General features: G+C 36.5%; 2 protein-coding genes across 2 annotated transcripts in view; both read right to left on the reverse strand.

The window, feature by feature from the left end:
• The window catches only part of LOC128886433 (uncharacterized), a 267,121-nt gene that overhangs the window by 77,505 nt on the left and 172,195 nt on the right, over positions 1–17,421 (reverse strand). The window lies entirely within an intron of this gene.
• LOC128886440 (uncharacterized) lies at positions 7,189–16,296 on the reverse strand. The gene is made up of 3 exons (XM_054141373.1): positions 15,820–16,296; positions 7,592–7,711; positions 7,189–7,519 (listed from the first exon to the last, which is right to left on the reverse strand). The coding sequence occupies exons 1-3, from the start codon at positions 15,982–15,984 to the stop codon at positions 7,394–7,396; spliced, it is 411 nt and encodes a 136-aa protein (XP_053997348.1). The 5' UTR covers positions 15,985–16,296; the 3' UTR covers positions 7,189–7,393.

Consider the following 17,421-nt stretch of genomic DNA (forward strand, 5'->3'; position numbering starts at 1 on the left):
CTGAAACCGTACTTACCTCTTTACGCGCGCTGTCCTGTAATACGGAGCGGAACGCAGGTAACTTTTACCTGTCGTTAATCCATAATTGTAACATTTTGGGACCATCCAGCAAAGCATACTACAATATACTTGAATAAAAATCACTAAATCATAGAATAAGTTGTATTATATTTGATCTGGCACTTCGTATGGCATGAAGTATGGAAAAAATAATAAATATAAAATCTTTTTTTACTGACATAACATAAAAATTTCAATTTATTCGTATTTTGTACATAGATGTGTAGTTTCTTTGTGCAAATGGAGAAGCAAAATATGATAACATTTAACGAGAAAAATAAAAAAAGTATATTTTTTCAACATATTATATAAACAAATGGGAATTTTGAAAATCTATTTATACCATCAAAATCGTCGTTCAAAAACATAAATTTCATCAATGTACGGCAAGCCTGTATCTTTAATCGTTTCCGAGATATTCAACGAAGTATGTTCTGCACCCACAACTTTGAGGGTTAATTTCAACCCCTTAAAGTGGATAATAGCAGCTAAAAAAATATGTGTCGAATGAATTTATGAGAACTACAAACCCACCAAGTTACATCAAGATTGATCATTTATACTTCGGTATGGTCCCTTGTTAGTAGTTCATCAGGTCAGAACATTGTAACAAGCATAAGAAAATTCACGAATGAAGCGAATGATTGGTGACAATATTTACACTACGCAACTGCAACTAATCTTTAGTGATCGTTTAGATGCTATGCTAAGGTATAATTCTGCAGCATTGGTTTTAGTTCACACCTTTCGCCACAAAAAAGTTCGATACGATAATGCTTTTAAAGAATATGGCGAGTGTAGTAGTAACACTGAGCTCTCTTGATACATACATTGCGTTTTGGTAACAAGGTAAATGGGTAAGTTGAACTAATGATTTCCAGATTTGTGTGCACTTGACAGAGTCTATCTAAGTATAATTTTGATTTTAGTTAAAAGTATTTATGGATAATGTAATTCACGATTGGAATTCAATGGACGACGAAGAGCTGAATATTCTTAAATGTACCTGAGCGATTAGAAAAATTCTTAAGAGAAGACTGACTACCGGATTCAGAAACCGCCGAAGTTTTGTGCTTTGGTATGGCCAGAGTCCAATGCATGACAGAAACCTTTTAGAGTATCTATAGTACTGTAACACCATACGATCCATATTGCAAAATCTGCCCACCACGTGCGTCTGCAGCAAGCGAGCCCTTCGAAGCATCATAATACAGCGACTCAGCTACCCCTTGAAATTGCCTGTGGAAGGGGGTGTCATAGGGAACGAGGTAGGTGGCAAGCATCACTCTGGCAGAACCGCTTGAACCGTGGAGTCACTCGTATCAATCACCAAATAGATTAAACTTTGTGCAACACACCTTTTTGAGTCTTTATTTCCTTCGAAGGAGAGCGGTCCTTTGGATAAAACTTGTCGGCACACACGTGCGAACATCACCAAACTCGAAGGCCACTGTAAATAAACCACGTCTGAGGTGCACTATAATCATTCATCGATCGATGCGCTTCCACGATAAATTTTTACATAGTAGCATTTTTCGAAAATTATAGGTTGCCTGTAAAAAGAAATTTTATATCTCCGCTTTTACTTGTGCCTACATTGAATTCTTTCTTTTGGTGGATTTTATTTTCATTCAAGTGGAGCGAGGGCCTGCGCCCGTACGGGTCAGCCCATGTTAAATTGGAGTCCGGTCTGGTCTGACCACGTACGGCTGCAGGCCCTCGCTCCACTTCTGCATGTCGGCTCCCTCCAGCCCACTTAATACTCTTTCAAATCTACTCCGATTTGACAATAAAAGCGTAATACAAAATATCCGAATTTTTGGGGACCTGTTAATAAAGCATTGTCCGATTGTCGCATGTCCGATTCCATGAACGGCGTTGACGTGGGGTTACTCATTCACCTGGTACACCGGCCTAAACTCGCGGGTGGGTTTTCCAAAAAAAACGTCATTTTCGTATTTTAATGCTATCCACGCGGGGAAAAGACATAAAAAATGTGTCACTCCGATTGCTTGGACCGTATCACATGTGTTCCACGCAACGAAACATCGTTCCAACCCCTACACCTGTGGGTGGACCACCCCTAACTCTGGACCACCCTGTTCAGCTCCAGGGGCAGTTTTCGAAACGAGCTTTAAATGACACTAATCCTTAATGCACCGAGAATAAACATGGTGAATTTTATCGCCCTTCGAGGTGTGGAAGTGCTCCCTTACGAAGGGTGTTGAAAAGTGGCGAACTGTTCCATCCTTTCAAGGGGTGCCTATGGGGCGCACGGCATGGGCGTTGACATTTCCTGGATCAGGAGATTCCAGGAAATGCATTGAGCCCAAATTCGGGACTGAAGTCCAAAAATTGTGGATTATGGAGGGGATGGGGTGTTGTGAGGGGTGGGTTTCCCCGAGAGAGATTTTGAGGGGTGCATTTTGTTGAGGGCATCGAGGAGGGTCGCCCCAAAGGTTTTTTTGATTTTTTCAACCCCTTCCGTCACCCCTGGCCTCTTCAGAAGTGGCGTTTTTCGACGTGCCCCCCTTTACGGGGGTGACTTAACCCCTTCCTGTCAACCCTCGCCAATGCAACTTTGCGCACATTTAGAGGACACTTCAAAACTACTCCTCACGAAGTTTCTCCGAAATCGGTTGAAAACTCTCATAGATATGACGTTTTAAAAAGTGTCCCTTTAATTTTGTCCGTCAGTGTATATACTGATTGTTGATAATACAGGTGTTAGAAAATCTGCTAACATGTGTTTTACAATAATCTAACAGGTACAAGCTCGCATTATTTTCCGATTTTGACATTAACACACTTTGACTTTGTTCAAAAGAATTAAAATTACCCTTCAGTGAAACACACGATTTATTGAGAAGGAGAGCTTAAGGAACCAATACGTAATACAAACGCTGGTCAATAATGTAGAATGTGCTACGAATGTAACAAAATTATTTGTCTTTTCACTGTGAAGAATACATCACCATGAAATAAGATATAGTCGTCTTTAACAGCTGAAAAAATATCTTATTGGTTGAAATGAAAGCAATTTTCTACAGATGAATATAATATTCTACAAACACGTACAATCGAAAATCCTTCAATAGATGGGTTGTACACGAACAGAATCTTCGTATTAGACAGCCTAGAAGTTTTCAGCATAATGAATAAAATCATCTTCTGAATTGATATCGGTGTTCTATACCAATCCGTATGATATCTGCAAATTTAATAAAACGCTGTAAATCTTACATACTCGATGATGTCGTTTGAAGAGATGTATTTTGCGAATGAACATTAGGGTGAACTTTATTTTGCATTGGATATGTCCTTGGATTAATCGTTTTCTGCAAATAAAAATATTGAAAAAATATGGTAATTACCTTCTAAAATATGATAATGACCTTGAAATTTTGAAACTATGATGCCAAAAAACAATATATTCTTGTAATTCATTTATATCAATAAACAGTGTAACTTTCACCTTAAACATTTTTCGATATAGTTATTGCTGAGATTTATAAGGTCCTGGATTTGTAAAAAAATTCTGCTCTTCTAGAAATGCGCGTTGTGTTTATTAATTGCATATCGTTTACAGACCGAATTCGTACTGCTCGTTCAAGAGCACGCTAGTCGACATGCAGGCAAACACACACAAATTTACACATTGTGACGATTGATACCTCAGTAGTTTGCCACAGTTATAATCAACGGAGATATTTAAGCAATTATACTCAAATTCACAAGATATCGGTTAACGTCGCAAGATGATAAAAATCGTCTTAGAAGCATGATTCTATGAAAAGAACGTGTTTTGTATGTAAAAATATTTATAATAGTGATGACGGAACATATTTTTCATAAGTTAAACAACTTCTTAGCAGTTACATTTTTGTAAATGAAGTGTGCGAAGTTTGTGAATTTCGAATTTATTGTACAAGATGAAAGTAACAAAATATATTTTGTAAACCGAAGTGTCTAACATCTATATATTTAAGCTAAAATACACTTTTAACTACGGTATATTGTTACGGTCATCTGAAAAAATATGAAGTATAAATTATTTCTCATTTTCAACGGATGTGAGCCCTCGCAGCTGAGCGTGCGCGATTTGAGCGCTGTGATTGGTTGGTGATTTTTCATTAATAATTAAAAAACGATGCATTATCCGACATTTTTGCTAAGAAAATTCTGGTTCAAAAGCGTCTCAACTACCCCGTTCTTACACTAATTCTGGGACACCCTATATAGGTACGTTAGGCAGACCGAGCACTTGTGAGAAATTATGTCTCTAATGGTGAGGACAAGAGGTGCTATCACAAGAGTAACGGACCTTACAACCCCGGAGATTTATGGTTTCAGAATTGCTCTGTGGATAGAACAACTCACGATTCATTAATTAATCTATTAAATCTACTAAACAATTTCATACAATTTTACCTAATCTCCATTTCACCAAACGGCATCCTTTTTGGGGGGGGGGGGAGTGTGGTTAGAACGCTAGTGGCATGAAGAAAATTTTTGGGCAAGTATAATTAATGTCCAACTGAATAAACATACATTGAGACGTTATTTGTAGACGTGCAATGATACTTACAAAAATGTAAAAATATTATTGGCATAATCTACCACTTGTTGCACCATGAAGTTCATATAAAACATGTATCCAAGTATTCCTGTAATTGTCACTATGGATAATAGTGTCTCTCCTATCCGATTTACCAGAAATATTGATTGTGATAACTGAAAAATCGTAAGGATCAACTCAAAAGTCATTGAATTTCTTAGGCACAAAGGAAAGCAGACTTACACGAAATAACATAATGCTTTGACACAAAACACCTAGTATTAGAAGAAGAGAATACGATACAGCAACGGTAGACATCAAATCGATGGAAAACCTCTAAGAAAAAAAAGAGAGAGTAACACGAATGAAATTGAAAAAATACTTTTTGAAAATTAAGTTGGAGTTCGGAAATTTCACAGGCGAGAAATTGTCAAGATTGTTAATAAATACAATATTTTGGAGACTTAGCATAATTGACGTACACTGTTGAAAATTTTGTGTTAAATTCAACATAAATCATATGTCTTAAGCGGTAATGCCAATAGTTGTGTGTTAATTTAATATACCATTCTTATGTCAATCGATAATGAAATCTCTATGTTGAATTTATTATAATAAAAAGTTGGTAACTTTAACAATTTTTTTAAGTATGTTTAACGAACTTGTAGTTTTGAACTTAACTTGAAAAATGTATTAAATCTACATTTTGTCATGATATTCTAAAACATAACTATAAGTTACATAATAACTCTAAAACGTCGTTAAACTAACGACGTTAAACTAACATAAATAGTCAGTAACCATAGCAAAATTGTAATAATAATTACTTACAGTATTTTATAATTACAAAACTTCTATACAGGGTGTTAACAAATATGTGGGACATTTTTTCAGGATCGCATCAACATACCAGTTCAAATCGAAAAGTCTTCTACCCTTTTGCGATCTGAGGCTTCATTGTTGAGAAATAAGTGATTGAAATTTACAGGTGGACTTCCGGCGCGGGCTGTTTAAATCCCTGTCAGCTGAACGTGTGGTCGCACATGGACCCACTCATATGCAAAAAAGACACACCGATGCACACTCGTTTGTTTCATTCCTTCGACGCCGATGGCACTATGGACGCCGGGAGTTTACAAGTGAGTGTGCATCGGTGTGTCTTTTTCGCGTGTGAGTGCGTCCATGTGCGACCACACGTTCAAGCTGACAGAGATTTAAACAGCTCGCGCCGGAAGTCCACCTGTAAATTTCAGTCGCTTAATTCTCAAAAATGAAGCCTCAGATCGCAAAACGCTAAAAGACTTTTCGATTTGTACTTGTATAAAGACTCGATCCTGAAAAAATGTCCCACATATTTGTTAACACCCTGTATAATATGGAAACTAAATAATATACATTAGAAAATACGTATTTACTTGATAAAATAGAGATGATTGGTTTTCCTTCCCTTTTATGTCTTATCATGTATTAATTAAGCAAGAATGTGAGTTAGATTCAAGCCGACAATTCTAAGTGTTACTGATTCTTATGTGATATACCGTGCTAAAACAAAAGTCTTGGGAAGCGTGAGTGTCTTGAACCAAATAAAATTCACTTGTTATTGATGACTTTAGAGCTCACAAATGTTGTTGAACCTAAATAATGCAATTTTTTTGTAAAGACATACGTCATGCAATTAATACATGACGTCTTTTTTTATAATAAACTAACGGAAACAATGTGTTCAATATGTTCAATGTGACAATAAATTCACGACTCGCTAAATATGGACTCTGAGAATTTAATCCACTCTCATTTTGTGTTGATATTCAGATAACATTAAGAATATGTTATATTGATTAATAACTTTTCAATATTTTAACGTAAAACGTTTCTTGAGATCGGACAACATGTTCAACTTCAGTTAAGCTTACATTGAATTGTGTAAACTAATCAACACATAACATTTAACCAATGGATTTCTATACAAAACAACACAATATTTTCAACTGGGTAGCTCTTATGAATAACTTTTTTGACTTCTTATGAAATACACCGTCAAATATTAATAACAATTCGAGCAAATACTTTTTTCTGAAATACTGACTTTAACACTCTTCTGTGCAGTACCACAGATTTTATTAGCTTGTTTCCCTTAATCCCATGGAAATGTTTCTCATGGACACCAGATACAGGAATACAATCCAGAATTGCCTCACGCATACGGTAACTGCAAAATGTCAAAAAATTAAAAACTTTTATAGTTGCTACTATAAGAACTTAATACTTTTCCCTTCATTTATATATTGAAAATTTGAGTTCTGTTGAATCTTGTCATAGTTTATGTGACAAATGTATAGTAACAATGTAGTATTTTTTTTTAATAGAACAAACACCCGAACAATGTTACAGTCCTCTTAAACATTCTCGTATCATTATCGCATTGAATCATTACAAAGTAGATGTATCTTACCTAACAATCATACACAACGAAGAAATGTGCTGTAATAACATCGTAATCATACTTTCGGTGGCAACATACGTAGTTCCAGATAGTATGGTCATCATGCTCTGACAAAATGCGATCAAATAGCAGTACTTTTGTTGGTCTATGAAGTACTCCGTTAATATTGGAAACATATGAAGTCGCGTTTCGTTCAATGGCGCTACAATGTCCAGAAGTTCCGACGTGAAGTGAGATGCCGCGATAAGGAATATCGCCGGGTAAATAAATACTGTAATAGGTAGGTTGCTGCAGAAACGCAAACACAAGGACACTGCAATTTTGATTCACGATTATTCCTCACATGCGAAAACCGTTGAATAACGTCTTCCAATATTGGCGTGTTTCTTAAGAATTTTCAGCTCCTCTTCGTCCATTGAATTCCAATCGTGGATTACATTATCCATAAATGCTTTTAACTAAATTCAAAATTATTCTTAGATAGACTCTGTCAAGTGCACTCAACTCTGGCAATCATTAGTTCAACTTACCAATTTACCTTGTTGCCAAAAAGCAATATATTTGCCGAGAGAGCCCAGTGTTACTACTATAAACCACATGTTCTTTAAAAGCATTATCATTTCGAACTTTTTTGTGGCAAAAGGTGTCAACTAAAACCAATGATGCAGAGTTATACCTTATCATAGCATTTAAACGATCATTAAAGATTAGTTGTAGTTGCATAGTGTAAACATTGTCACCAGTTGGAGTTCGCTCTTAGCCGTCACACAGTGCGGACGTGTTTACGTGTGTACGCGAGTTTCGCGAGTATCTATCTATTGTGCGTGATACACTTTCTCTGCTCAAGTTAAACATTTAGTGAATCGTTAGTGGTGTGCTACTCTTATAGAACTATTGTTTAAGTGTTTTTACGAGCACTTAAATAACAATTTGATGGCAACTGACTACGGGAACCATAAAAATACTCAAGACTCAATGACTCGATCAAATCAACCAACAGTTACATATGCATCTGCTATTCAAGCTAATACTTTTCCAACCAAAAATCAAACTATTGTTATCGATGCTGTGGAGAGCATCACTATAAAAGAATACGTAACAACCATAGTATCACTGATTAACCCATCGAATATCAGATTTGTTTCCAGAATTTCTAAAAACAGAGTTTGTATGTATTTACGAAGTCAAGAAATAGTAAATAAACTCACCGAGAACAATGATACAATTAAAATTGAAAACACGCTTCTAAAAGTACGACTATTAATCACCAAATTTAAACGAATTATCTTATCAAATGCTTGCCCTATCATTCCACATTACATTTTGAAACAACATCTAACAAATCTCAATGTTAGGCTAGGATCCTCTATCACCTTCGTGCGAGCAGGACTATCTGATGTAGGTTTCGTTCATATTATGAGTTTCCGTCGTCAAGTTTACGTACATCCCAACGATGTAAGCAAGATACCCGAGTCAATAAAAATAACATACGAAGACACTACTTTCTGGATATATACAGTGGGTGTAGAAAGTATTCGTACACTGATCAATTTCCAAAAAAAAACTATGTGGAGTTGTAATTTATTAACTTTTTTTTATAAACAATGATATTCTACATATTCTTGGAAATCTCTAGAATAGATACAGTACGAAAAGATTAGGTATTTTGTATAAGTGAGAAATCAACAAGAAAAAACAATAAATCGATAAGAAATCCAAAGCAATCCAAAGTATTCGTACAAGTGTTAAATTTTTAAAATTTCATTTAAAAAAAAACTAAATTTACATTAATTTATAAATAATTAATACTTCGTTGGATTTCCTTTTGATTTTATAATTACTGCAACTCTTCTAGGCATTAAATTAACTATCACAAATGTCGATGTTATTCGGGGTAGGATCTTCTTTCATTCTTTTAGTAGAACATTTTTAAAGTCTTTTCACAAAGCAATAAACTGATGTGCTTATGTTAGAAATTCTACTGTAAATTGTTCGTCATAAGAACCGTGCGAATACTTATTGCTTCTATATTTCTACCAATTTTTCGTATTTTCTTGTTAATTTCGCAAATTATATAAACTAGTAATTGTTGTTTGAACTATTCTTTTCTTTCTTTTTCTTTATTTATAGTGTGGTCCTAATGGATCAGTTACACTTTTCCTGTAACATTATATTTGAGTGATAATCCTGTCGGACTATTAACACTTTTCTTGATCCGGTCTTGCTTATACAATTCACAAGTTCTACACATGTGTGTTTACAATTCACCAGTCTTACACATACGTCTTTACAATTTATCAGTTTTACACATATGTGTTTTTTTTTCATTACATTTACAATTCGCATCGACGATCCTTCACATATCTGTTCAACACATTCTGTAGGGGTCCGCTGACCTCCCCCCCCCCTTTTTTTTACGTGGAGGAAATCTGATAACAGACACCTGCCACCCGGTAGTGTGGGGTTATACCCACTAAAACCTCCACGGTGACCTTCGGACGCTCTACCATCACTGGCGATTCAGAAGGAGCCGCGTGATCACTTATAGAACGCTGCCGCGGCTCCCCCTTGCCTAGGCCGGCCATCTGGTAGCTTATGGCCGGCCACGTCCCGTGGGGAGAAGATTCTGTCCCCCCTTTCCACCTTCTAATCTGCGGTGCAGGGAGGCCGCGCTCCGCACCGCTACATCTCGGAGGCCGCATTTCTAGCATACCAAGGGCCCCCGCCCTAGGTAGCGCGATCGCCAGGGGGGTCGGCATTCAGCTTGCCGCCCCCCCCTCTTCCGTCACCATTCACCTCGGTGATCAGTTGGCGGCGGAGGTTGTCTACAACCGTCCCCGCCGCCAGCCGCCCTCATCAATCCGGGGGCCCAACGGCGTGACCTCTGCCAGGTCGCCGCCGCCCCCGGTTCCTTCGAGCGGGATCGGTCAACTCTCGATCCCGCTCTGTGGCCTCCTGCGAGATAACCTCTTCGCAGAAAGAGACCCAGCATAGCCCCAACCACTGCTGGGAGCGAGAGGTCATGTCCAATAGTAGATCTTAGGACTCGACGCTGCACTGAAAAGGCGGAGCATTTCTCCAGCGTGTGCTGCGCCGAGTCCTCCTCCTCGCCACAGTGGTGGCAGGCTGCCGTCGCTTCCTTCCCTTTGCGATCCAGGTAGACACCGAAGCAGCCATGCCCGGTGAATACCTGCGTCGCCGGCCCGCTGACCCCGTCTAGCTCGGGTACCTCGGGATTGCTAAGCCCGTACTGTAGCTAAAAACACTGCTACAGCCCCTGAGGGCTTGTTTAAACTATATTCTAGAGATCTCGGAGAATATGTAGAATATCATTGATTATAAAAAAAAAAGAAGTTAATAAACTACAATTTCACACAAAAGCTTTTTGGGAACTTGATCGATGTACGAATACGTTCTACACCCACTATATCTCTACTGATGTTGTCACATGTTTTAACTGCAAAAGAAATCTGGACATCTAGCTAAAGACTGTACAGAAAATATTACAGTTGTAAATAACAATCCAAACCCTATAGAACTAAATCAAAAGGATGTCTAAACTCAATTGTTGGTATCTCTTCCAAAGCCACCAGAAAATGTGAATAAAGTTGATAAAATTCTAGACAAAATTCCGCAAAATTATAAAAGACCTTTATCAACGACGAGTCCAGCGTAAATTCAACTTCACAAGTATCTGACGATAAATCAAATTGGTACCTTAACTCGAACGATTTCCCCAATGAAAAAACCGGCAAAGAAGTTAAACTGAAACCCGTCAAGAAGAAGAAACCTAAAATAGATAACTCTGGAAATATTGACAACACCACAGAAGTCTCTATTGATGAACTCCTATCTCCGCTAAAAGATTACCTTGCAGAAAATAACAACCCACAACTATTAAATTACATACAACTAAAGAGCTTCATGGAAAAAGACGAAAGGATGCAACGACATTAAAGAAATTTGTCATGAATTCTCCGATAATACGAATATAATCATCTCTACTCTTCGTAAAACCTACCCTCTCCTTACGAATAGAAGCATCAAGAACAGATATACCAGGCTCATTAAAAAACTGACGTTACTTTCAAATAATATACATGACTTCTCCGATCTTAGTATGGATGATTGTGCTTGGAAGATGGAAGTGGAGGTTAATCGATCAATCAATGAGTGAATCTATATTGCAGTGGAATATAAACGGTTTATTTCCACAAAGAGTACACCTTGACATTCTAATAAGAAAACATAATCCTACTACTATTTGCCTGCAAGAAACTAATTTTAAGAATAATTACTGTCCATCGTTACGTCATTACGACTCCTTCTATCAAGATCGCACTTAACCTTAGCATGCCAGTGGTGGTGTTTCTACTTTCATTAAAAAAAATCTAACCTCTCAGAAAATTTCTCTTAACACAAACTTGGAAGCTACAGCTGTTAGTGTTATACTTGTGTCAGCCCGCATATCTATTTGTAACGTATACATTCCAAATAGTTACGCCTTACCACTAAAAGAATTAGAAAAATTAATTAATCAACTCCCTAAACCTTTTATACTAATAGGTGATCTAATTACCCGTCATTACATATGAGGTTCACATAAAATTGACCAGAGAGGTCATATGATTGAAAAACTCTTAGAAGACCACAACATCTCCCTCTTAAATAGTAATCAACCAACTCATTTTAATAACAGTTACACAACTCTTTCAGTGCTATTAGTTATAAAACCTCTCTATCTGTCCTGGGGGGCTCATTTCTTGAATACACGTTGAAGTTACGTCGCGCTATATCTTAAACCCACGAGGCAAGTTCTGGAAGAATTCCCTTCGAGTAAAGTAAAGTAAAGTAAAGTAAAGTTCGGGTTATAGTAATCCAGAAGAAATAAGACGCACACCGTGTTACCTCGTCGTTAGATCGGGAAGGATCCCCTTCGAACATAATCTTGAAACGTTTTAGTAAATACTCATTCTATTGTAAACGCGACCCCCGCATTTCAACTCGATGCGTAACCTTGAGAGTAGGAATTAGTTTCCGCGATATATACAGAAAACATTTGTATAGTCCTAATTAAACCTTTAAATACATACATAGTTTAGTAGAGTAATCCTAACTATTTTCTTCAGTACCTATCCTATTGAATTATTAAATTAAGGAGACCCACAGCAATACACCTTTACCGCTCGAGGTGTATTGCATAGTAGAAGTTACGAGGCCCCAACTAACAAATCCTAGTGGTAACCCTACGTTAGCCATACGTAGGCACGTCCACGACATCCAACGTCCTAGTGGCAACCCTTTGTTAATCATACGCTGGCGCGTCCACGACATCCACCCTCCTAGTGGCAACCCATCATTAACCATACGCTGGCGCGTCCACGACAACTTTCCAACCTCCTAGTGGCAACCCTACGTTAGCCATACGTAGGTGCGTCCACGAAAGCACATCCCTGTTAACAAAATTGTCCAAACGACAACTATCCTCGGCAACACGGCCGAAAGAAGCCTCACAGCCCTCGGCTCGTAACAAGTGTTTGAAAGCCTTACAGGCTTACAAACAAGCATTTAGTAACGTCAAACGTCACCCAACATTAGACAATAAAATCAGTACAAAAAATTTAGATCCACTGCTCGTAGAATCTTTAAAGAAAATAAAAAGCGATCCTGGGAACATTTCATTAGCACTATGAACACATCCACTCCTACTTCCTCCGTATGGAATAAAATAAGGAAAATAAATGGAATTAAGAAACACTCCACAAACTCCCCACTTACCATATCAGATAATAAAATTAAAACTCTCCCAAGTGAGATTGCTAACCACCTCGCTTCAACATTTGCAAATAATTTAAGTGATGCGAATTACACTGATACCTTCCGCATGTTTAAAGATACGTCTGAAATTAAAATACAAAATTCCCTTGCTTTTAATTCTACTTCAGATATAGCACTTAACTATCCTATTCAGCTTAAGGAAGTTAAAACTTCATTAGCCCACACAAAAAACTCTTGTCCAGAACCTGATGGCATTTTCAATATCTTCCTAAAGTATCTACCTAACAATGCGTTGGTCTACTTAACAAATTTGTATAATGAAATATGGCTATCTAAATCCTTTCCTGACAAATGGAGGGAATCCACTGTTATCCCTATCCACAAACCCAATAATAATCCCAGCAAAGCTGAAAACTGTAGACTGTAGCTCTTACCTTCACTTTATGTAAACTTTAAATAAATAAGCAACTCCTCTGGCTATTGGACAACAAAGGTTTTTTAACCCCATATCAATTTGGCTTTAGGAAATATAGAAACACAACAGATCACCTTGTAAAAATAGAGACACTAATCGGTGATACTTTTATTACTGGACAACTTAGTAGCTGTCAACCTGGATATTGAAAAGACATATGACATGGTTTGAAAGGACAGAGTCATCAAAATTCTGGCGGACATCGGGGTTGATGGAGAAATGCTACACTTTATTAGTAACTTCTTGAGCAATAGGTTAATGCAAGTGAAGGCAAATGGAACTCTATCAGAAAAAGTGAAAATACAGAATGGCATACCGCAAGGTTCTGTTCTAAGTGTAATTCTCTTTCTTGTTGCAATTAACGAAGTTTCCTCAGTCATCCCTCGCCCGGTAAAATTCTGCATTTTTGCTGACGACATTTCAATTTTATGTAGTGGCAAAAATATGATCACCACTCAACATATTCTCAAAGACACACAAAATTCAGGAGTGATCTAATAATACCGGTTTCAAATTTTCAGAGAATAAATCCGAATATATTATATTTTCTAGGTCATACAAAATTCACCCAAATATTAAGCTAAAATTAGAAATTCAAGATATCAAAAGAACAAACCAGATCAAAATACTTGGTATTTTATTTGATCACAAATTATCTTGGAAAGCTCACATTAAATATCTTAAAACTGAATGTATGCGCAGAATGAATATTATCAAAGTAATTTCGTCCTTTAATTGGGGTGCTGATAAAGCAATTATTCTAAATACTTATAAAGCACTAATAAGATCTAAATTAGACTATGGTTCTATAGTTTTTTCTTCTGCAAATAGAAATACCTTGAATTCTTTAAATGTCATACAATCTAACTGCATAAGACTAGCCTTAGGTGCTTTTCGAACAAGTCCCATCCTAAATCTCCTAGCTGAAGCTGAAGAAGGACCCCTAGAATTTAAAAGAAGGGAACTCAGCTTGACATACGCTATGAAACTATCAACTACACCTTCAAACCCTACTCATAAGAACGTTTTCTCGATCCGATATAATAAAAATTATACTGCTAAAAGTTCTTTACCAAATTCTTTTCTCAAAGACTTAAAATATATCTAAATGATATAATCCAAGATGTTCCCTCAACAATGCCTACTTCTACCTTGAACATTCCTCCCTGGCTAATACCTAACCCTATAATCGATATATCACTGTCTGACTTCTGTAAAGAACAAACCAACCAAGACACCTACAAAAACCTATTTCATGAAGTTTCACGAAAATATTCTGACCACGTCCAAATCTATACCGATGGCTTTAAATCCGATGAAAGAACAGGATGCGCTGTTGTTTGTCCGAATGATTGTATATCACATAAACTCCATGATTTCTGCTCAAGTTTTTTCGCTGAAGCCTTTGCTGTTCTAACGGCCTTAAAATTAATTTTATCAACTCCAATGAACACAAATTCATACTTTTCTCAGACTCTAAGAGTGTCATCACCTGCTTAGCAAATCTTGAAGACTAAGAACCTATAATTCAACATATTTTCCAGCTAATCTCAACTATTCAAAATAACAATAAAGAAATTGTGTTTGTATGGATTCCCTCACATGTGGGAATTAGAGGAAATGAGACAGCCGATTTAGCAGCCAAGGATGCAGCAAAGTCATTATCCCAAAACCTCCCTATCTCCCACAACACAGGGAACTGAAAATAAGAGTTAAAAATTGTTGGAATGAATCTTGGATCAGCTCACCACCACCCAAATTATTTAAAGTAAGAAAAGATGTCTTTAATAACAAATGCCGTGATATTACTGGCAGGATGGATCAGGTTGTTATTACGGGACTTAGAATCGGCCACACAAATATGACCCATGTCTACAAAATTACTAAAAGTCCACCTACGATCTATAATTCCTGCAGTGTTAAATTATCTATTGAACATGTATTACTTGACTGCCCAATATTCTAATCTAAACCACTAAATTTCAAACTTCCGACAGATCTCCGTGACCGCCTTAACAGTCTTAGAAATATCACTGCGACTCTTTCATTTTTAAAAAGTGTAGACTTATATAAAAAAGTTTAACTATTGCATATGTGCGATTAATTTGTAATTAATTTGTAACTGTGTGTTATACCGTGGTCGCTAATGATCTTGCTGTTCATGCGACCATTATAAATAAATAATTTAAACAAAAATAATTGTCACCAATCATTCGTTTCATTCGTGAATTTTCTTATGCCTGTTACAATGTTCTGACCTGATGAACTACTAAGTGTACAGAATAAATTAAGTAATTATTAGAATATTGTATATCAGCAGGTCAAAGATTTTTAAGTTATGAAGAATAAACTATTAGTTGTTAATTTTTATCTGTTAATCAGAATAATCAAACGGTTTATCAGATTGAATGGGACGAAAATTATAGAGATAGAAGTAATAAATTGTGCGTGATAAAATATACTAATTTATATGCGAGTTCAAAAAATTAAATTTCTTAATTGTACCTGAGCTATTAGAAAAATTGTTAAGAGAAGGCTGAGTACAGGATTCAGGAACCGCTGCACTTTTGTGCTTTGGTAAGGCCAGAGTCCAATGCATGACAGAAACGTTATGGGGAAACCATAGTACTGTAATACCGCACGATCCATACCGTAGGGTGACTGAAACATGACTGGTCACAATGTCTCTACACTCGATCAAATTCCCTCTCTTGTTTTCATATTTTCTATATTTTTTTTGAAATGTTTCCCTCAAGAAAGAAACGCAGTCCCTCAGACCAGTAGAATGATTGGCAGGTGCTATAATTTCGAAATACTGTAAATAAACCACGTCTGAGGTGCACTATAATCATTCATCGATCGATGCGCTTCAGCGATAAATTTTTAAATAGTAGCATTTTCGAAAATTATAGGTTGTAGGTAAAAAGAAATGTTATGCCTCCGTTTTTACTTGTGCCTATATTGAATTGTTTCTTTTGGTGGGTTTTCTTTTCATTCTTGGCTTAGGTGGAGAACAGTGTCACTCGCAGGAAAGAATCGAACGAGGAGCAAACTTAGTATCGTGAACTGTTTCATCTCCCGTGTAAAAAAAGTATGAAGCCGAGGACGTTGTGAAGACGTCGACTGAGGTTCTAAAACGTAAGTAATGTAGTGCTTTATGGTTAAGGGTTTGTTAGAATCGTTTATGAACGATGGCAACCTTAATACTTACAATATTTGGCAATGTAAGTGTATCTAAAAGCGATACTTAAAATGAATTGTATTGAAAGCACAAATCAGTAAGTACGTTTTTATATCTAAGCATTTTCGATAGTAGCATTAGATAAAATAATTTTTTGAAAAAAAAATGTAACCGTCATCCAAAAAGGTACAGTGAAAAGTATGAAATAATTTCTATTTAAACTGCATTGTTATTCACCATCGTTTGAATTTAGTTAAATTATTAAATACATCATATTAAATACAATGCACCTTTCTCGGAGGCGGCGCAGATGTAAACATTTTTTAATTCCGGTTTGGGTTAGCTTTTAGTAGAGGCGGCAATATTGAATGCTGTCAATGTATACATGTTTATTGTCTATGAGGAATTAATAGTTAAAGTATATAGTATGTACACGGAAATTTAGTGTGAGTAGATTTGGGGCTTTTTTGGAGAGGAGTGGCGGCCGTATTGATTACTGCTAATGTATAAACTCTCCACATGGAAATACTGTATGAATAGGTTTGGGATAGTATTTGGTGGGGGCAGCGATATTGAATAGTGTTAATGAATATGATGTCTAAAGCGGATATAATGATAGGAATAAATAAAGACCATATTTTTTGTTTCTCCGACAGAGAGTTAAACCAAGTTTAGCAATTTTTAATATACCTAATTCTAAATTTTGCGCCGCCTCCGAAAAAGGTGCATTGCATTTAATATGATGTATTTAATAATTTAACCAAATTCATCAAACGATGGTGAATAACAATGCAGTTTAAATAGAAATTATTTCACACTTTTCACTGCATTTTCCCATACTTTTAAGCAATTATATCTAGAGCTAGTGCGTATTCACATAAATTAACTAGAAATTATTTCATACTCTTCACTGTACCTTTTTTGAA

This window comes from Hylaeus anthracinus, unplaced genomic scaffold (genome assembly GCF_026225885.1).
Source record: "Hylaeus anthracinus isolate JK02 unplaced genomic scaffold, UHH_iyHylAnth1.0_haploid 11982, whole genome shotgun sequence".
In the NCBI taxonomy this organism is placed as follows: Eukaryota; Metazoa; Arthropoda; class Insecta; order Hymenoptera; family Colletidae; genus Hylaeus; species Hylaeus anthracinus.